Here is a 22833-nt window from a genome sequence, read left to right as displayed (position 1 = left end):
CATTTTCTAGGTAAAAAAGCCTATCCAGTTTTTTAAAAATTTTTTTAAAATTGAAGTATGGCTGATTTACAATGCTGTACTAATCTCTGCTGTACAGCAAAGTGACTCAGTTATACACAGAGACATTTTTTATTTAATATTCTTTTCGATTATGGTTTATCATAGGATATTGAATATTTCCCTGTGCTATACAGGGGGGTGGGAGAAGGAAGGACTGGGAGTTTGGGATTAGCAGATGTAAACTATTGTATATAATAAATACCCAGTTTTCACATTCACGTGTGCCCCAAGCTTCTGAGGACTCTCGCAGGGCCTCCCACTATGTGCTGTTAGGATGGCGACACTGGGTGTGGCTCAGCTTTGTGCAGCTCTGCATTCAGCTGTGGGACGAGAGGTCAACCCCTCTTCCTGTAGGAACCCTGTGCTCTCTAAGCAGCCCTCCTGGATGTACCTCCAGGTGGCCTGGGGCAGGGGGAAGGGCCTCCCCACCTCCTGTGGCTCTGCTCCCCAACCTCTCTACAGCACTGCACACAAAGGACATGGTAATATTCGCAAGGTATGTTGGGCTAAAAGGATGAGGCCACCGGAGGCTCTTGAGTGGAGCGGCTGGCCAACTGAGGCCCTGCTGAGCCTGCCCTCGGGCAGAGGGGACCAATATCGAGGGCCTCCTGGAATCAGTTCTGGGACTTTTTGAATGCTTTGGGGAAGCTCAGTCCTACTACAAAGAACGGGAGAAGAAAACCACACCACTCTCTCTCCTAAGCCTCCTGCTTGCTACTCTGAGGAATTCTTCTCATTCTTTCTTAAAAATTCGGTCCTGTGTTTCAGACATTTGGGAAGGCGAAGTGTGCTAATGACAGCAGGAAGGGCGCACCCTCCATGTGACGGACTCAGCGATGTCAGTCTGGTAGTGGTTTCCTGCTGTCTTGAGAACATGGGGGTACTTCATTGTCCTCAGCATTGGGGTTTTAAGGTAATGCTGCAAGGGCAAGAAGTGTCCCCTTGAACATCCTGTGACACTCCAGGAGAAACCCAGACAGCTACTGATGCCAGTGTTTGTGTGCATTTCTGGAAATACAAATGTAACAATTTGACTCCTCATGATCCACTATAAGAGGAAAAGCTGATTTAATCCAGACATTCTCCCAGTGAACAAAATTCCCATGTTTTGTTTTGTTACTTGATGCACTCATTTCTCTCTCCAGAGCAGCAGGGCCTGTGTACCTGTATGCACCCGAGGTAGCCATGCTGGGAAGCCACATGAACGGCACTGTTGCCTTCCTGGTCTACTTCATCCAGTGAGATGCCCTGCTCTTGCATGAACTGAAGAAGCCACAGCAGAATCTTTTCCTATTAAACACAAGGACAGGCTGGAATTAATAGACTGTCACGTAGTGAAGTCTAATATAAGGACAGAGGAAAACAAAACTCCAACATGTGAAGCTTAGATATAGCCAAGCTTACCTTACGAGGAGGACATTTCCATTCAGTATGAACTGAAAATTCTTGCATCTCTGACTAAAGTTAATGAAAGAAGAATGCTCTGAGAATTTGAAGAGCAGAAAGTTATCTCAGAAACGCTCTTGTTTTGCTTACTTATTCTACAGGTGGGAAAACTGATTCACAGAAAGTTTGAGTACCTCCTCAGTCACACAGTGAGACAGTCAATGTTGGAACCAGTCCAGTCTTTTGAGTCCAAGGCAATGTTTTTGTTACTTTGTTATATTATCTGGAGGCTTCAAGAATATTATTGTAAAACCTTGGACTATTGAGATACCTAGCTTCTACTTTAAGTTTATCATGCTTCAACCATGCCTTCCTAATCCCATACCGTACAATCAATAGGCTTACAAGAAAGAGGCAACATCTTAAGTTGCTAAGTATAAGATAACCACACTGAAATAAAACTGGGACCCTCTTGATTTTTCTGACCAAATGTTGGTGTTTTTTTTTGTTTGTTTGTTTTAACAGATAAATCTTTCTCTTCTTCTATGTTAAAGGAAGGGGACTCAAAGCTTCGAACACAACCTTTCAAAAGCAAAGACATAGAACAGTCAGTGTGTGTTGTCATAATCTGTTTGCATTTTACCGACTGAGTCTTTTGTGGTATTTACATGTTACGTTTGGCCTCAGGAGAAAGCACGGGGATGGGAATTCACTGTTTTAAAATAGAAAAATTAAATATAATGTTAAAAAAATATGAGAGTGGTAAAAACAACAGCATGAAGTTTAGTGGGTGGAATTTGACATTTAAAAAGATGATCATGCGTTTGAAATAGCCTTGAACCTCTCCTTAGCCTTTTAAAGGATTTTCTTTTCCAGTTATTTGCTTGGACTGGTCATGAACTTTTATATTTTTCTGGATTAAATTTGCCTTCACCTTCTGAACATGCCAACTAATCTGCTAAAGGAATGCTGGATAAAAACAGCCAGCTCCTTTCATGTTTCTCCCCTCATGTGGGGAACAGGGCACTGTTTATAAAGGCATCAATGACATCAGGGAGAGACTGAATATTTGTACCACACCTTTTTTACACGAGCAAGCAGGGAGTAACCCCTCTAAAGAGCAAGGAGAGAAAATGTAATCAATACCTACAACCGACCAAGAATGCACCCTGGGAAAGCATGGTGAGTGTTAGCTGCAAAAGCAGACAGACCTTGTAGGAAGTAAAACCCTCCACGTCCCTAGAGAATGAGGTGGAGCAAAGCCTGGAGGCTAGGGTTGGGAGGTAGGAGTGCGATAAGATAGGCACTCTTCTTCAGAGGCAAACTTGGAGGAAGCTGGGAGTGACATTTGTACCAGAGCAGGTGATGTTTCGAATGCATAAGGTACAACAACTTCCTTTATTTTTCCTAATTAGGTAGGGAAAAAACCAAAATATTTTTATCTGGAGATGATCAAACCATGTGATCTTAACTCCTGAAAAGATCTGGATGAGTGGGTGTACCTCAAGGTCAATGACATGACCAACTGGTTAGAAGTCAATGCCTAAGACACAGAAACATCAAGCGGGCAGGTTGCTGGGCCCCTACTGGTGAAAAGGACAGTGCTGCCATCTTCAATGTCATTGTCAAGCTTGTGGTGACCCCCATGATATTAAATGTTAAAAATGCGAAGTGGCAGAGATTTTAGGGAATTATCCAATTCAATTATTTTACAAATCAGAAAACTGAAGAAGACAACTGGATATTCTCTGATACTCTAGCAGCTTCTCTCTTTAGCAAGTAAAGTTCAGAGGAGTTCAAGATACTCAGAAATGTTTTATATGTACCTTCTTGTCAGGCATACTTTCATGTTTTTCAGACTCGATTAAATATTATAGTGGATATGTCTATTCCACATGCACAGAAAATGCCCTTTATTATAATTCAGTGTTTCGAATAACTGAATATAACTGAATAACTTATAGTAATGGAGTTATAGGAAATAGAATACTATTCCTAAGACTAGGAATTTTCCCTTTGTAGAAATCTGGGAAGAATCTAGAGACCTGGACTTTGCAGGGGCTTGATGACCTGGGAGAACAGGGCAAGGTCTATGTGAGGCAGGAGTTGCCTTGGCCCCTGACTCTCCCAGTCAGGTGCAGTCCATACTGTTATGACAACCTGCCTGCTTTTCTTACGATGTCATGGATAATTCTTTCCTATAATTAAGGCTCTTACCCAATTCAACATGCAAGACTTACATAAAGGAAGAATGTTTATCCTATTGTTCAGAACAAGGCACGTCTTTGCCCAGCCCCTCCAATTCAGTTTTGTGTTCTGCAGTGGACAATTTACTTTAATAAGAAGCTATGCAACTGGCCTGTTCACTGAGAAATCGATGGAAATGACAATCTCCCCTACGATACAGTGCACAGAAGCACTGCTCAAAGGGATGGGCTGGCTGTCCACTTAGGATTTCTGAGAGGGACATGGAGATGGCTAGAATCCCTTGGTTTGGGTAAAAGCATGTTTAGCATCCAGTCTCTGAGAAATGCTTTCTGCTCTGATTCTGGAGAACATTCCAGCAGAGATCCACAGTCCTACAATTTAAACAGTGACTTATTTGACAAATACCTAGTAAGGAGAACAGAACAAATACAGCTATTTTCTCCAACTAAGAAGGCCCTTGTAAATGCATACATGTTATAGATATATATGCAATGATGACCACCTCTTCTTTTATCTTTTAGACATTCCACGGGTTCTTTCCTCTGCCCCCCACCAGTGTGTGCGTGGTGTGTATGTGTGTGTATGTGTGTGTGTGTATCAGGAAGATGTTAAAGGAAGAATGTAACTTCAGATGTTCATTTTCCCATAGGCATTGCTTTCAGAGAACATCCAATGCAGTCCTACGGATGGGCTGGCTCTTCTGTATTATTTCTGTTTTACAGAATGCCTCTGCAACTGACATTCCACCCAATCACCCACACACCCACCTACCCATTCAACTTACATCTAACGACTTGAAACCTACTTCATGTACTCGTTTCCTCTTCTCGAGATTTTCTGCTCTTTTGGCGACCTGTTTTAATGTTGTATTTTGCACGTTCTTAAAGGCAATGCAATTTATTTAAAGCGGCAATTAATGCATGTAATTTATGAGATTTGCTGGACAGTCTAATTAAAAATGTAATTGAAAACTATGCCACCGGTTTATTACTGGTATCAATAAAATGTCTACAGTTTTGTTACAACCATAAGTTCTAAAGGAAGCAGCTTTGCCTGTGATCATAGGTTATCAAATCTAACGTGCCATCAATTATAAGATTCACTCCAGTTTTTGACACATTCAAATGTAAAAGGATGGCCAGCAATAATCTCATATTGTCATTTACTGTAAGATAAATGTTGAATCTAGAGATAGTAAAATGTGAAAAAAAAATACATCTAAGAATTGATTAAATAGGTTAAGGCCCAAATAATTCTTTGCCCAATTTCTCTGATACTTCACTCATAGTGAAATAAATATATTAAATAATATTTATAGAAATAAAAATAATAAAGTGGAAGGTATCCAATAACCATAATAGCCAACATTTACCTAGTGTCTAATATGTGCTGGCAGTGGGCAGTGCTTCATGTGGCTTTTCTCATTTGGACCTCAGAGTAACCCTGTAAAGAAGGTTCTATTATCTCCATTTTAAAGATGAGGAAACTGAGGTCCAGGGAGATCTTTTCTTTTTTTAAAAAATGTAAACGTATGCAAGGTTACTGAGCTAGTAAGGGTAGGGCTAGGATTTAAACTCAGACTCAGGAGCTAATGTTCTCTGTCTTCTGAGTATGAATATCCACCATGGCTCGTTGCCCCATGACCCCTGACTCCATAAAGGACACACTCCCTTTCCAACCTTTGGGTCACAGAAATCACATTAACTGTCCGTCTGTGGGTTGTGGAGCTCTGTGTTGGTTAAGCTTTTTCAAAGGTCCTTGGAGAGCAGATGAATGCTTGTGCCATTCAAAGATTTTTCAGTTTGCTTTCATCTGCAATCATAACCCTTTCAGTGTTGCTTACTTTTTTCTACCCCATGACAATGAAACAATAAAGTCAACAGAATATTTCCCCTTTTTAAAGTAAACCGTGGAAAAACGATAACACAGCCTGTGGAAGGAACCCCCTCACCAGCATGCCTATTCATGACCATTCGTAGGAACTGCTGAGCTTTTTCTTTTTTGAAAAAGTGCTTTTTGTTTTTTTTTTGATCTGTATCAGGGCAAACATTTAAAATGGAGAATGAACATAGCGTAGGCAAATGTGCTCTTTCTTGGTAAATGCTTAATGCTATGATTCCTGTTGTTTCCGTAGCAAAACTCCTTGACCAAAAGTCACATGAAAGATTCAGAAACAAAATGATAAGTTTGATGTTGAAAGTATCAGAGAGCCCACTGAACCAGTGACCAATGCAAAACAGGCCGGAGCCCCCAAGCACCTGAGGGCAAGAACTTTGCTGGGATCCTGGACGAGACCATCTGAACCTTCATGTTCGAATAAAACTGCCCAAGTTACACAGGCGGTGACTTTGACTTGAGACAATTCTGTCTCAATTGTTTCCCCAGCAAGCATCTCTCTCAAGGGACAGCAAAGCAGGCCCATCTGAGGACGCCCCTGCTCATTCCCTGAGCGTCCCTCATGCTTTCACCTTCATGCTCCCTGTGGCCGGTTCTGCTAGGTACAATCAGGGAATGAAATAGCTGCTCCCTCCGAGACCTGGTGTGTCAAGAGGAGGAAAATCAATTCCTATCACCCAAAGATCTATCACTCCAGAAGACCACTAAAAACTGCTGGCTACCCTGCGGTTCTGGAGCCCTTAAAGGTAATTTTAACCAGTAAAAGGACACAAATTGCGAGTCAAATGGAGCTCATTCTTTAAGAATCTATAGGAGGGGCAGAGGGCAACTAAAATAAACCAAGAGAGGAATTTTCCTCTGTACTATCCTTTCCAAAGGTATTTACTGAAGAAACAAAACCAGAACACACTCAAGTGCCTGCTTGATGTAGAAAAACCTGCATGTGCTGAATCCATTAGAAAACTGTTCAATAACAGTCTTCCTTGTGAAAATATTAGCCTTGTAATGGTTCCAAGTTCAGCATCTCCACAGGTTATCTGTTACATAAGTGGTCGCGGCGGATGTAGGATGGCTGGGCAGAATTTGCAGTCCTAATGGGCTTCTACATTTTCTACGTAGTTAGGAATGCTCTCCTGAAGGCACTGCTGGAATGCCTTGCTGTACTTGAGGTCATTAAAAATGCTTATCAGCTTGAAATAACAATCTGAAGACTGATACTAACATGAAGCAAATGTTTGACATGGCTCTTCACATAGGTCACTAATTTCCATATTTTCCTCTAGTCCAGCCAAGCAAACTACACTATCACCCAACCAGTCCCAGAAATGGCACTTTCTTTTGTTCTGTCCCAATAGCTTCAAAATTATGAGAAGCCTGCTGTGAGAGCTGAAGAGAGAAACTGGCACATATAAGCAACATTGCTCAGGACAAAGAAGGCCGGATGCCCAATTATTGACTTAAAGTCTCAGAACAGCAGTGCAATCCTTTCCTCCTTTTCTTTGGCAAGCTCTTCCAAAAGTGCAGTCAGCCTTTTCACTGATATCTGAAATTTCTCTTTAGGCTTTACATAAGCAAATGAAATCAGGGGTATGAAACAATTACTCAGACAATTTGAGAATAAATAAAATTTTGTTTTATACTGAGAATGATTTATGAAGACTATTGTCTTAATGATTCTTTTGGTCATTTGAAAACACTATTCTCCCCTTTGCCAGTCTAAGCAAAAAAAGGGCATCTTAACAAATCTTATTAATTCTTACATTTGTTTGTAGAGCACCATGACTGGGGCTCATAAATACAATACACAAAGAAAACGGAGTAATTATTTCAAAGACATTGGCTTTTACAAATTTTAAATGTTCTTCCTGCTCCTTTCTTCATTCCATGAATTTCATACGAGCTGTGTTAAGATACTCCAAATATCACAACGTATTGTGAGATAAAATTGTAAAAAAGGACTTCTGCAGCTGTATCCGTGCCACTGTAAACAAGCTATACAAATTATCTACACAAATGGAGGAAAACCAGAATCTGGTCCCAAAGCCAAAGGACCTGAGTTGAGATCCAGCCTTTGCTCTTACTAGCCATTAGACCACATGCAAGCCACTTAAGATTTCTTTTTTCAGTCTCCTCATCTATAGAATGGGGATAAAAACAACAGAATCCAATAAGGTTGTTTTAAGGCATAAGGCAGATAATGTACACAAAAGCCAACGGCATGGTGCTTGGTACATATAGGAAACATTACATATATATTAATTGAAGTTACCATGGCACAAAATAAACTATCACTTAACATGACTCCCCCTGAAGAAAGGCTGTGGTAATATTCTAGGAGTCTATTTTTAAAATTTGAGATTGTCATGCTTGAAAAAGCATAATCTCTTGTTGACAATACCACAATTTACTGCCACTGGGAAAGTGTATAAAGCCAAAGGGATAAGGTTATATGCATGAGAAGCAATTTTCTTTGCCACAAACAAATGTGATTAAATCTATTTTAATACAGTGCTGACTTTATTCATATTTTTTTAAGACGGAGATTGGCATTTTGTGGTTCCAATTTTTTTTAAAAAGATAATTTATACTCACCCTTCTCAAAGGGAGTTAGTGATGATTTTTTACTGCATACACTGGACTGTGATCTGTGCACATCAGTTACTCACACTGGGATTTCCTAACGCAGAAACTGGTTGTAACTGAGACTCTTTTAGTTAGTGTGATTGCTTATCTTTAATGGACGGAGACTTCCTCGATTAATGCCATACCAAAGATTTTCTTCTTAATTTTGGTTTCAAGAAAATCTATCATTTTTCCTTTTGACAAGAGTTAAATTTGTTTATTGTAGGAAATTTGGAAAAAAGTGAAAAATATAAGAAAGAAAATAAAAGTCACTTATAATTCTACCCTGAGTGATAATTACTATAAAAACAAGTTGTGACATAGTTTTTTCTAGTTTTATTATCTATTTCTCTTTCTCTCTCTCCAAAATTCAAAGTTGGTACCAAATTACAGGAACAGTTTTGTATCATACATTTTAATTCAATATTATATAATGAATATTTTTCTGTAAAATTCCATCATACGGATGTTGCTTCATTATTTATCCAATATCCTATCTGGAATATTTAGGTTGTTTAAAACATTTCTTTCATATAAAAAATGCTGCAATGAATATCACTGCTTATAAATCTTTGAATACATTTTTGATGATTTTTTATGTTTGGATTTTGATGGACTAAAAATTTAAAGAGAGATAGATTACATAGCATGCAAATAGAAGATAATTAAAAATTTCTTCATACCTGGCCAAAGCAACCTGCGTAATGAATAAGGCTTGGATAATCCTTAGAACAACTCAATTCAGCAATGGCTTCTGTTTCACTCACCATCCAGCGTACGCACTCCAATTGACCATTCTAGATTAAAAAGAAAAAAAAAAGAAATTTAAGGTAATTCAGGTTTGAAAAAATACCTCACAGGTGGTAATTTTACCAAGGGAAAAATCACATGAATTTTGGCTTTTATGTCTGGCTTAATTCATTTACAATAAATGTATATCACCTATTATATTTCTGAACAGTAATTTTGACTCTAAATCAACTGCATAATTTTTACTTAATACATTTTCGTAATTTCATCAGTTATTTTAAAATCAATTTATTGAGGTATAATTTGCAAACTATAAAATATACTCTTTTTAAAGTACAGTTTCATGAATTTTGACAAATATATTCTCTTGTTAACTACAACTCCAGTCAAGATGTAGAACATTTCCACCGCACACCCACGTTTCTAGTACTCCTTTGCTCTCATACCCCTCCCCTTTGCCCAGGCGACCACTATGATTCCTATCACAGCAGAATAGAGTATGTACTCTTTTGCATCTGGCTTCTTTCACCCAACATAATCCTTCTGAGATTCACCCAAGCTAGTGCTTGGAGATAATTTATTCCTTTTTATTGCTGAGAAGTATTCCATTGTATAAATATACCACAATTTGTTTATCCATTAACTCTGCTTTTTCTCTTGATAAGTTAGCATGTTAGGAGTCCAAAATAAAGAAAAGGAAAATAATCCCATTACACTGGCTCAAATGCTACTTTCACTGAAGCCTTCTCTGATTTCCTGCCCACGGTAGCCCTGTTCTCCTGTGCTCGGATCCCACACTGTGCAAACCAGGAAGGCAGTCGTGACATATGTAACCTAGTGATTAAGACCCAGACTTTGGAATGGATTTAAACCCTTAATCCACCACTTAGTTACGAGACTTTGAACAGCTTACCTCATCTCTCTGATACTCAATTTTCTCATCTATGAAATAGCAGGGGTTAGTAGCAGCTACCTCATGGAGTTACTGTAAAGATCAAATGAGGCGATGCATGTCAGCTTACTAAGCACATAATACGTCACCTTACACTGTATTAGAACGCTCTCTTAGATCCTCACAATAACTCCATAAGACAAATGAGACATTCAACTGCCTTCCTGGTTTGCATGGTATGGGACCTTAGCATAGGAGAAAAGAACTACTGTGGGCATGAAGTCAGGGAAGCCTATTCTAAAAACAAGACAGGGCGGGTAATCTGCTCATTCTTCATTTACTCCTATTTGGATAATGGAATTTCAAGTAGTCAACTTCCAACTATTCACACGCAGAATAGTTCTCTCTGACTGGGGCATCTAGCGTGATCAGGTGTGTGCTGAATAGCTTCCAGGTGCCCCATTCAGATCTATCTCCTCCTGTTTCTGCCCTCCTTTCTGCCCAGGGAGGCTGATCTGTATGTGTTGGCTCCCTTGCCCCCTGGCTTCTGACTGGGTTTGGCTAATGGAAAGCAGTAACAGGAGACCAGGAAAAGAGAGTGTTTGAGGTCCCCCTTGTTCTCAACTCCCCCTTTATGGAGGTGCCACTGGTCTGCTGAGTCCTGCCACCAGTCAAGGGTCAAAAGTCAGCAGTTCTACTCAACCCTCTCTATCTCAAGGTCCTTCCCCTGCCCTTTCAGGCTCTGGGTTGGTAACTGTGCTCTGGTTGTTACTGACCCCAATATACTGCACTTTCCTTCACGGGCTCCCTACACCCTGTCCACCCACCCTCCTTTTGTATATAAATCATTCATTACAGACTTTCCTTAAATTACACAATTTGAGCATGCAGTGTTTCTTACGAGAATTTAAAAAACCCCACTGACACAACGTGCTTCATTCCCTTTGAATAAAGAAAGGTGTAGGAACCATACTGAGCGTCCATGAGGCAAGACAATTTACATCAATGGATATTTACACAGAACACAAAAATATGAGGCAATAGTTCTGACTTTAGTAATTTGAGTCTTCTCTCTCTTTCTTTCCCTCTCTCTCTTTTTTGGTCAGTCTAACTAAAGGCTTGCTAATTTTTAAAAATCTTTTTATGAGACCAAATTTAGTTTTGCTGATTTTCTCTATTATTTTTCTATTCTCTATTTCATTTATTTTTGCTTGAAAAAAATTTAATTTTCTTCCTTCTGCTTGCTTTGAATTTAGTTTGCTTTATTTTTCTAGTTTCTTGAGGTAGATTAGGCCAATAATTTGAGATCTTCCTCCTCCTTTTTTTAATTTATTTTTTATTTTTATTTTTTTTTTGCAGTACGCGGGCCTCTCACTGCTGTGGCCTCTCCCGTTGCGGAGCACAGGCTCTGGACGCGCAGGCTCAGCGGCCATGGCTCACGGGCCCAGCCGCTCCGCGGCATGCGGGATCCTCCCGGACCGGAGCACGAACCCGTGTCCCCTGCACCGGCAGGCAGACTCTCAACCACTGTGCCACCAGGGAAGCCCCTCCTCCTTCTTTTTTAAACATATGCATTTACAACTATAAATTTCCCTCTAAGCATTGCTTTAGCTTCATGCTTAAATGTTGGTATGTTGCATGTTCATTCATCTCTAAATATCTTACAATTTCTGTTGTAATTTCTCTTTTGATACAATTATTATTTTGAGGTGTAATTCTATATACTTGTGAATATCTTAAATTCCCTTCTGTTATTAATACCTAATTGTATTTCATTATGGTGGAAGGACATACTTTGTATGATTTTAATCCTTTTAAATTTATTGAGATCTGTCTTATGACCTAACATATGGTCTATCATGGAGACTATTTCATGTGCACTTGAGAAAAATGCATATTCTGCTGCTGTTGGGGAGAATGTTCTGTTAGATGTGTGTTAGGTTTAGTTACTCAAGGAAACGTTTAAACAAATAAAAAGTTGCTAGAGAGGGAAAAGGAAATACTATATCACTACTATGAGTTTGAAAGCAGTATCACTTGCCATTATTAGAAATACCAAGAAAACAAAAAATGTTAGTAGATTCTAGTGGGAGATTTTTGCCTGCTGAAGTCCCTGAGCCTTGGGTCACTCACTGTATGTTAAAAAGGAATATCAGTAGGTTACATGTTTTCTCACCAGACCAGCATTTTGTCTTTGGGCTTACTCAGAAATAAAAAGAGAATCAAGGTTATTTCATTCCAAATCCGTTTAGATTCTAAAGTAATTTCTTGTGCTGGCTCCATTTTAGAAAACAGACTGTTCTCACCTTTTAGAAATCTTTCTTTACAATTATTTTGCTTAACTGTTGCCAAAGAGCACTTAATAATGCCTGTTGAACTCCCACAGTATCTAGTGTTGGGTCCCCAGAAAGCACTCAATAAAGTCTGCATGTAGCTGGCAAGAACTTATGATGTTCCATATTTAAGGAGTTTAACAGTGTGGGGAGATGTTCTTAAGCCTTGGTATGACTTCAGAGCCCCTTTTCTAATGTAATCTTTTTATTTGATACCTTGTCTCTGACTCTGCTTCCTGTCAGCCAACACATATTATCTGAGCAACTTCTGCCCATTTGTACCCAGTTTGTTTTCTTTAATGACAGCAGGGTTCTCAGAACTGTGCTTAAGGAGGTGAAATACCACCAGTTAGTTACTAGTGTTCAACACAAGGTCCTAAAATGGAAGAATGATGACTTCTTAGCACTCCCTCAATTTCATCAATGTCCATCACAATACACTAATGGACTGAGGCAGGACATGTGTCAGGACAGACGGCCAAAGAGGGTGGCATATATTATAAAATATTTGTATTTACTGCTTTTGTAAATTCTAGATTAAACAAAGGAGTAAAAGAATACTTCCAGTTCTCAGATCATTGTCCAGAAGTAAAGTATGAAAAGCCTGAGACTGCAAAACTATAAGAGCTTTTGAGTCCTGTGGGCTTCATTGAAGCAAAAAAAATTTTATTGTTTAAGTTTGCATGCTGATTGTATGATGGGGATCCTATGTTGACTGGAGCAGTTTAAGAATGAATTAACACTTAATAGGGATACCATAGAAGGAGTTTACCCAGGGTTGGCTTAATGACCACTAAATTTCTTATGTATCTTCCTACTCTGAAGATCCTTACCCTATCAGAACAAGGACTCGGGCATATAAATTAACAAAAACATTTCATCCAACTATGTATGTAGTTAGAATACATTCAAAATGCACCATTAATCAGGAAAACTAATGAGAACTGTATTTTATAAATACTAAAACGGCAAGGCGAATGTCAACAATCACTGGCATTGCAAGAATATTTTAGTCATAACTGACACATGCCCACTGATTACCAAACCCAACTCCTGCCTTCCTACAGGATTCCGACATGGGACTAGATCCTGAATTCGCCATCCTGCACTTGTATTACTGATAATTTACCTGCCTTATCCACCAGGCTATCAGTTCCTTAAGAAAAGGGACTATGTCTCATTTAAATTTGTTTTGCCAGCAGCTTAACACAGTACCTGGTGGACTCGTACACACTGCTGAACTCCACTATGCTTGACTTTGACTTCACATTTCATTTCTCTTTCTTCTTGATAGCTGCCTGCAGTTCAGCTCTTAATCTGACATAGCATCATTTACAACTAAAGGAAAATGATATTCACTGGGGTCATGGATTTCTTATTTGATCAAAAAAGCTAATCACTGAGTAACATTAAATAAAACAGAAAACAACTTTTTAATCTTTGCTGAATGATAAATAAATGGAAGACACAAAAATTCAGATCTGCATAAGAGGTATACTGGGGAAGGAAACTGCTTGTTTTTCAAATATAACACGTTCTTCAGTGAATTCACAAGTAGACTTCTTTAACTAGCAAGTTCCCCTAGTAAATTTCAGTATAATTCCATTTATAAAAATTATGATTATTCAGCTTTTAGAAGACGTAACTATTAAGTAAAGTAAAGTACATATGCAGAAGCACAAGATGTATTATATTTCCCTAAACTTCACTTCTGGCTTATTAATAAACGTGACTGAATTCCACATTTATTTACCAAAGATCTTAAAAGTAATTTTAGTTTAATAGTTAACCTTCTAGTGATGTGTTATATTTTACAGAGGCACTCACTGCAGTGCTATAAAAGACCATGTTTTCCTGTACCACAGTTTCTAGGTTTTAACTCTATCCCAGTCGGCATTAATTTGTGGAGTTTTTGACAGATAACATACTGTACTCTGCAAGAGCCAAACGCAAACTCGGCACTGATATTCTAAACAACTCCTGACACTGCAGACGTTTAAACTTGAGATGTAATCCATTAGAAGTCCACTTTATTGTCTGAAATACTTCTGAGTGCTAGCATCCCTTATAATACACCTTTTCCTCATTTGTCTTGATCATTATACTCACATTAGGAAAAAATGAAACAGCCTCACACAGATCCAGGGGTGGTTAAGAGTAACAAAAATTCTCAGAATGGCAACAGATCATTTTCCTTTCTCTTTATTAGTGATTTGAAGCTTACCCTGAATTGGAATATAGTCTCAAAATCCCAAAGCAGCTAGTGACTGAAATGATTAACCTTTTAAACACAACAGGTTCATTTGCTGTTTGCTTGGTATATCACTCTTCTCTCCCACCATTCTAACACTGAAACTTCCTAGGAATCTTCAAAGATAGAAACCCAACTTTTAGCTGTGGAGGGCCCGGCCCCCAACCAGTCACCTTGATGGCCAGGCCCGCTGGAGTCAGCTTCTCCACATTTCGCTCGTTGAGGCAATCTTCTCCCATCAAAGACGTGAGATGCTGCAGACATTCTGCATGTCCCTGCGCTGCGGCAACGTGTAAGAGATTGTTTCCGCTTTCATCATGAATTTTGTCTAGATTGTCGGCGGCTAGGTGTGGCTGAACACAGAGTGAGAGGAGAAAACTTAAGTCAATAAATCACAAGGAGATGCTATGGAGGTTTTGCTCTGGGCACTGGGAAGAAGAGATGAGCTTCCAGAAGCTCTGGTGGCAGCCATGGGGATCTAATAAGTCAGAACTCCTTGCAATTAATTCTAATGATTTTCAATGACATTTTTGTTATACTGCACTTTAGAACATGAATGCTCAAGTGCCTTATCTTCATGGGAGACATGTGACAGACAGGAGTCAGCAAGTCTGTAGCAGTTCCAAGCTGGCTTTCTAACAACTGCGATGACACTTAACAGTAACTGGCAGCTTCCCTGTCTGTCTCCTCTACTCCTGCTAAGTTCTGAGGGCCAGGCTGTGTTTTATTCCCTGTTGTAGGTTCGTTAAATGAATGAACTACCTGTCTTAACCATCTGCATTGCCTTGAACTATGGAGAGCTGGCTTTGACGGCAAGCTACGTGATGAGTGCTGCAGACAATGCTCCCACGGGTACCTCTAGACACTTTCATCCCTAAACAAACTCCTGGGGCATCTGGAGGCTACCTGGCCTTTGGTTCCCTCACCTCTAGTGAAGTTCAGTCCCCTGAGTATAAACTCGTTGATAAAGACTGGGTAAAACTGAGAGGTCTTATCACTTGGGAAACATAAAAACACGGGAAAGACAAAAGAAAGGAATGAACCAAGGAGAAATAGAGAGGAAGAGCCAGGAGAAATGGAAAAGACATCTTCAGGAGATGAAAAACATATTACCTTACTTTGTAAAATTGTTCAATCATATCATCCTATTATAACACTAAGATGTGTGATAACAGACCAAGCGCATTATACTTATCTACTCACGGCTCTACCCTAAGTAGAATCACACTGCCAAGATGTGATGATTTTCTTGAATGAGACTTTAATTAACACCACAGTGTCAGCTCAGGCTTACTACTGTTTGACCCAAGTTTGGAAGCCAGGAAAGAACAACGTAGGCAGATGGAATGTGACTGCAGTTTAGTTTTCTCTGAGCCTAAGCAGAACAGACTTTTCTTACATCATATAACTCTGTGTCTAGAGTCTTTGGAAAAGCTTCTTCATTCTCCCTAGACGTGCAGACCTGGAACTAAAAAAAACTCCATGTGGGTCAGAGGGCAGTCAAGCTCTAGGGTAAGTTTCTATCTGCAAATGCTTTCAAACATCCTGGTCCAAGTCTTCTGAATAATGATCAGGATAAAACAGAAGACCCTCTGTTCATGTCTCTGGCAGGTCCCCCATCAGCAAGGAACTGACATCCCCACAAATAACTGAGTGAGAGCGTTGGGAACCATTTGAAAAGCAAAAAAGAAAGACGTTAAGATTCATATTAAAGAAAGTGCTGGGCTTTCTTCGTTTTGTTTTTGTTTTAGACTCTGTGTCCTTATTCCAGTTGAATTCAGGCAAAGTTCAAGTGAAATAACACTCCCCTCAATAGCCAATTGTTTTTCCTTGTGCTAACCACCTAACTTATAATTTTAAAACTCAAAAGTCACATCTCCCAACCAAAGCCACAAGTAGAGATTGAACAAAAATTAGAACAGAAGCATCATCATTCTGTTAACTAATGAATGGAGCTGATAAAACTGGAGTCTCTAGATTGTTAGTATGTATACGGAATTAATTCATACTTACCAGGAGAGATATTTGCCCTTCTTTAACGATGTTCAGGATGCTTTTTACTTTTTTCAGGTACTCACTCCTTTCTTCTGGGCCTTGGGAGCTGGTCCAGTTCATGCCACCGATCTGCTCCTCTAGTTTGGGGTCTGGTGCTGAGGACTGCAGATGGAAGGCCCTGAGCTGGCAGTCTGGCATTGCCTTGTCAACTTTCCGACCATGAGGCTCACTAAAGGTCTTATTTGGGAAGTCCTTACTCTGGTTTTCAGGCTCATATGCAGAGCCACATTTAACCAGAGGAGGAGAACTCTCGGATTCTTCAGTGGAGAGCTTCTGCTGGTCACGGACGACAGAGGATGTTTTTCTCAAGTGAGGGCTTTTCACAGGAGAGAGAACACAAAATGGTGTCATGTTGGACAGTGAGTTCTCAGCATTTCCTGTAGAACAGGCTTTGCTAGAAAGGCCATTGATGCTTGTGCATAAACCCAAAATTCTTTTTTCTGAAGTCACCTTGGCAAAAGAGGCAAGCTGTTGACTGGATTTAATGTAAGGCACATCCAGAATCTCATCCATGTCGAGGTCATAATGCTCCAGTTCGCCCAGCAAGGGGCTGGGCTCCGTGCTCTTACTTTGAGGGCTGCTCTCTCCATCTCTGGGGCTGAGCTCCTCAGGTTGGGGGCCTGGGTCAGAATCACCCCCTTTCTGGTACTCTGCCTTCTGGTTCTTTTGGTCATCGCTTTCATTGTTCTCCAGAGTCTCTGGCTGATGTTTCAGTGGGGACACTCGCTTCACTGGGCGGAACTTACTGTATACATCGGCGATTCCCGTGGGCTTCTGTGTGTTTGTAATAAGAGTTGAGACACTGCAATTCCAGCTAGAGCTAGAAACTGTTTTAAAATAAATTAAAAGAGGGGACTATTAAAAACTCTTTTAAAATAAATTAAAATAGGGGACTATCTGAAACACTGAAAATAGCGTGGCCATGCAGGCAGACATGGTCCACTCAAGTAATGCTCAAAGGAAGCCCCGGACAAATTAAGGACGAAGCTCAAAGGGGATGAATTAAGAGAGAACGCATATCATAAAACAAACGGTTCATACTTACCATTGAAAAGCAGTCAATGATAAAAGAAACTTATGACATATTGGCTCAAAATTAATTCAAGTAGTAATAATAGTGAAGGCAGACAGCTAAAGAAAACAAACCCAGACAGATACTCAGGTTTATTCCCTGGGTGGTGGCACCTCCTTGATAGTATTTTGATACTTGCCATCACCCTGAAAAAGAGAATTGGAGGATAGGATCCTTTGTGTTAAACGAACTTCCAAACTAATCCAGGGAGAGAAGGGATGTACGTGCATATGTGCACACGTGCACGGGTATACTCTGAAAGCTTACGACGACGTCTCAGAGAAAGAAGGGATAAATGGTTTAATACTGGGCAAACTTAAACTGATACCTATTGGGTGATTCCCTAGGTGATTTGTTAGGTGGATTAGGGAAAGAACAGGAAGGAATGAAGTGGTCAGGACTGACTGGACCATGGGAGATAAGCCGTGGTTGAGTACATCCCACCACAGGCTGAGTATTCCAGTCAACCATCACTCACGGGCATTTGACAGTACTTTCTGGCATATGACACAGCAACATAATGCACTAGCTTCACACGGGAACGTGCTCTTTAAGAGTCACTGCTGCCCTCGGTCATTTGGAAAGAGGAGAAGGAAGGTGCAAAGGGAGGGTGAAGTAGGCAGACTATTTGTTTTTCTTCTCATTTCTTGCAAAGTTTAGATGAAGACTGTATAGTCTGCGTCCGAGTGCCTGGCTGAGACGGAGTGTAACGGGAGGTGAAAGGTAAGCACCACCTCCTCCTGCAGTGCAGCGGCCTCATGTGACCGGCTGCCCCTTCCTCCCTCAGCCTCGATGACACCACCTCCTCTCTGGGGCACTCCATTGACTGCGAAGATGACCCCACACTCTTGGTAGCTTGCAGCCCACCAGTTTACAGATTCCTACTCCCTTCTCACTGAGGTTACACCATCCCCCATCAAAGGGGTGAGGTTTCAGGACATGCCCTCTAACTAGGCATCTCCCATTGCTCTCTCCTCTTCTGCAACAACAGCAGGTGGGAAGTATTTAACCCCAAAGCATGTGTTTGCGTCTGTTCTTTGCTATGGAGCACAACCAAAAAGTAAAGGAGCTAAGACGAGGGTGTACTCAGGTCTGTAACTTCTGCAACAGTCCCTGGCTACCATTGATTCTTGGGGTGAAAGCAGGATATCAATTATGAAACGTTCCCCAAATTTAGACCCTTGGTCATTCTTCATCCTACTGCTATGTGTTCCAAAAGGATTCATACAAGTTCTGGAACCAAAATAAGGAGGTGAGAGTGAGTGTTCTAAGCCTAGATGCTATGTACCTATTTATTGGTGGGTGAGTTCTTTACTCCAAATGGACCACAATTTTGCTTGTGGTTTCAGAGGGTCTGCACGAAGCGGTCCTTCTCTGAGGGCTTTTGGGAATCTAAGAGAATACTGTGAGCTGTGGAGGGAGGCCTGGATTCTGTCCAGTAAGAAACAGGTATTAACAGAGAATGTTCCAGAAGGGAAGGAAGGTGTCTAGATGCTCTTAAGCTGCTGCTTCTCTTGCCTTCTGCTGGCTCTGGTTCTCAGTTGTATACAGTACTTGGCACAGAGCAGACAATTAACAAGTGCTAGTATTTGAATTTGAATCTCACTTTGTCCAACGCATTACATTTCTTTTTAAATGCCCAAAGAGTATCCTTCTCAGGGATTTACGGCTTAATTTCACAGGGGACAAAAGTCCTGTTAATAAACTCAGAGGAGTGGTAATCACCAATGAGAGCTAGATTTTCTAGTTATTTATGAAATGTAAATAGGCAAAGGCAAACACTAATTTCTGTTGTTCCATTATAAATTTAAAAGTCTTTCTATCCTTTATATGTCCCTTTCTCCCTCAAAATGTAAAGCTAAAAAACATTAAGGCCTGCCAGAAATTTTTGCCAAGTCTTTCTCTCTTCCTTTCAAGAATATATGGTTACTTACTTATTTAAACCAACAGAAAAATAGTGGACACAGAGTTTATAAATGTAAATATGCCTTAAATTTTATCCATCAATTTTCTGAAAACCTTAAAATAGAGTAGGAAAAAAATATATATATTTCTTAACATTTCTGAGATACATATATATTATTAGGGATAGTATTTGCTGGTATTTTCCAATTACCTTCATTTTTTGAAAACTTCTTGATAATGTGCATCTCAGAATGCAATAAAAAAATTTAAAGCCACATAACTTAGTGGGCCAATACAACGAGAGCATTGTACCAATATATTTATGTATCGTATAAGGTCGTGGGTTCAAAGGGCTACTCTTTTATGTTGGCTTTATTTACATGTGAAATTTTTTCCAAGTGATACAGGGAAATGGATACCATATGTTTCCCAGCTGTTTTGTTCTGACAGGAGCCATTAAGAATGCTCTATGGAAATGAATTCTGTCTGAGTCTTATGAAAACACTTCTTTCCACAGAAGAGCCTAGAAACTGAAGAAGGGGCATCAACATTAGGCTTGTTGTCCTCCTTATTCAAACCTATCACTCTTTTTTAGGCTGAGAGGGAAATCTGTGCTTTCCAGTCTGTGTCTTGACTACCTGGAAAAAAATCCCAGTTATGAAAAGTGGATTAGATAACAGTTTTTTGTGAGAATGTTCTAATTTATTACTATATCATATACCTGTCTGAGGAGAAGGACAATTTTATATATATATATATATATATATATATATATATATATAAATATATATAAGATAAAACGCAATTAGTTTATTTCTCCTAAGCTGGGAAAATGGGTATTTTAAGTACAACACAAGTAAAAGGGTCCTTAATGACAGGCAAGATTTTCACTTCCGATTCTGTAAGTCTACCAAAAATTCCACTTATACTGTTGTTCTACCCCGACCCCATGAAACACTTCTTATAATGCATGGAAACAAAGATCAGACTAACTAGGGCTTATAGGAAGATTCTGAGGCTAAAGTTGTTTCCTGGAAATCATGAATAAATACTTCACATGTTAAACTTTAAATCCCAGAAAATTTTATCGATTATTTTATGAGATCTTGACAAGCTCTGTGAGAAGAGTCTGTGTCTAATTTACCTCTCTATCCCTCAAAGCACCCAGCAAATTGCTTTACATGAGTAGGTTCTCAGTGACTTTTTTGGGTGAGTGGATTCATTTTTAACATCTTATGAACATAAACAGGCCCAATATACCTTAAACCTGTCTACCTGATTATGGCACAAAGTTTCTAAAATGGTCAGTAGGCAAATGGCAATGCATTCGAGGCTGATTGGTAGACCACAGTTCCCTCTTCCAATCTAACTGGCATTTGGAATGTCTCTGATCTCCAGCAGGGTATTTCCAGTTGCCTGCTGACCATCCACAGGTCACCATTTATTCAACAAGCATTTAATGTGAGCCTGGGATGTGCACGTTATGTGTAACAGGTAGCATGTTCTGATCGAGGGGTCTTATCACCCCTACCATCACCTGCTTCTTGCCTTCCCCCTCCTCATCCAAAACACACACACACACGCATATGCGCACACACACTCTACTCTGTCTTCCTTAAACGTATTCCTCATATACCTGGCCTGAATCACATGACCATGTATGCAGCCTCCCAAGCAATCCATCTCCAAGGCATCCCTGTCCCTCATCCCTTAGGTACCAACTCCTACGTAGCCTGATCCTAAATCCTTCTTTAATCTGGTCCCTCTATTCATCTTATTATACTGACTAGACCCTTCCACAGCCCCTGCAGGGTTTCTTTTCTTCTTTGGTTTCCCTTTTGATCCTGAGTCATCCCCTCTTCAGATAAGTCTGATTTTGTCACTTCTTAGTTCAAAAACCTTAAAGAGGCCTTGTACTGCCTAAAACAATATTTCCCCCTATGTGGGACACATACCCCTGCAGTATCTAAGGTGGTGCACAGGAACCATAAATCCCCCTGACTCAGAGAGTAAGCAAGCTATATACCTTTCAACTCTTTCTTCTTCTTAATTAATTTAAGGACTCTCAGTTTGGTGCTACAGTGACTTTAACTATTCTCCCAAACTTACAAACTCCCTTCAGAATAATGAAACTGTGGGTCTTTAGCTCAGAGACTTTCATAAGCAAAGAGTTAGCAGAAATGCTTTATTTTCATCACATTCATTTTAATGATGTCCTTGAATTTACTGCAAGTGACATTGATTTTTTACTTACAACACTGACATAAAGTTTCTTCCAAAAACAAATATGCTTAAAAGTAAATGGCTTTAGAAAAATAAGTTAAAAATAATAGTACAAGTGGTTTACAGGTCAAACAAAAATAAGAGAGGTTGTGGAAATAACACTTAAACAACTAAGCTTTGGGAAACCCTGACTTTCAGGATAGTAGCTAAATTCTTTATCATGGTAGCTATCAGCTCTTTTATTTATTTTCTAATTTATCTTCTCGTCTCAGCACCACCATTCCCACGTCACTAATTTTTCTCTGCATTTCCATCGCTAAACTCACCCGCTTCTGGATACCCCAGGTCCTTCCTTCTCTTCTCCTGCCTTTGGGCAAGTTCGCCCTCTCCTACGACACCTTTGCTGCCTTCTCTCCCTGAGGTGGAAGCTCATCTGCCAGGATTCCCCTCAGGTGTTCCTCCTTGGTGCATTTCCTCTGACTTTCCCAGGGAATCGTTGTCCTTTGCTTCTCAGTGTCCTGAGATACATCTGCCCATACCTAGAGTCACGCATTTATAAAGCTCTGTTTCAACAATTCACTCGTGCATCTGTCTCACCTTCTCTCTTGAGAGTCCCTCAAGGGCAAAGATGGCTCGTGAACCTCCTTGTGTTTATAACCAGCCCTCTGTCTAGCACAGCATCTCACAGATATTGGGGCTCAAGGGCTAAACCTTTTAAAGAATAAATGAATGAAGGGGGAGGGAGGGAGCAAGAGGGGGGAAGAAGGAACAAAGGAATATGCTAGACCAAAGATGCAACGTATACTAAATACATATGAGTCTTGTCACAATGAGTCACTCTCGCCACATTTTGGACACACTGAGTGTGTTGAATATTTCAAAGACAGTCTTGGTAAAGCTATTGAAGATGTGCTGCATATTAAAGGATTTTCATGTATTTCCTAAGTTCTAAGCCAAAACTTCTTCATCTGTAAAATAAAGGGGTTAGACACATGATTGCTAAGACCTGACCCACCTCTAAATTTCTATGACTGTATGGAATGTCTACAAATAACAGGGCTCTTTATTCTGAATGACTCACTATGAAACACTATAATTCTTCTGGATCCATGTATTTCAACAGATCCTCACAAATTTATAATTATGAGGCTAAGCTGATTGCTGACACAGAACAACTCTT

The 22833-nt window shown here is 39.9% G+C and overlaps 1 protein-coding gene across 1 annotated transcript in view; it reads right to left on the bottom strand.

Moving 5' to 3' along the window:
• The window catches only part of SNCAIP (synuclein alpha interacting protein), a 74641-nt gene that overhangs the window by 23397 nt on the left and 28411 nt on the right, over positions 1 to 22833 (bottom strand). Inside the window, 4 exon segments of the mRNA XM_089909227.1 lie at positions 1225 to 1350; positions 8856 to 8969; positions 14572 to 14751; positions 16412 to 17280. Coding sequence (XP_089765353.1) covers positions 1225 to 1350; positions 8856 to 8969; positions 14572 to 14751; positions 16412 to 17280 — 1289 coding nt within the window.

This window comes from Delphinapterus leucas, chromosome 3 (assembly GCF_059928025.1).
Source record: "Delphinapterus leucas isolate spDelLeu-1000000601 "Yukka" chromosome 3, BTC_Dleu_Yukka2, whole genome shotgun sequence".
In the NCBI taxonomy this organism is placed as follows: Eukaryota; Metazoa; Chordata; class Mammalia; order Artiodactyla; family Monodontidae; genus Delphinapterus; species Delphinapterus leucas.
This window is presented reverse-complemented; position numbering and strand designations above follow the sequence as displayed.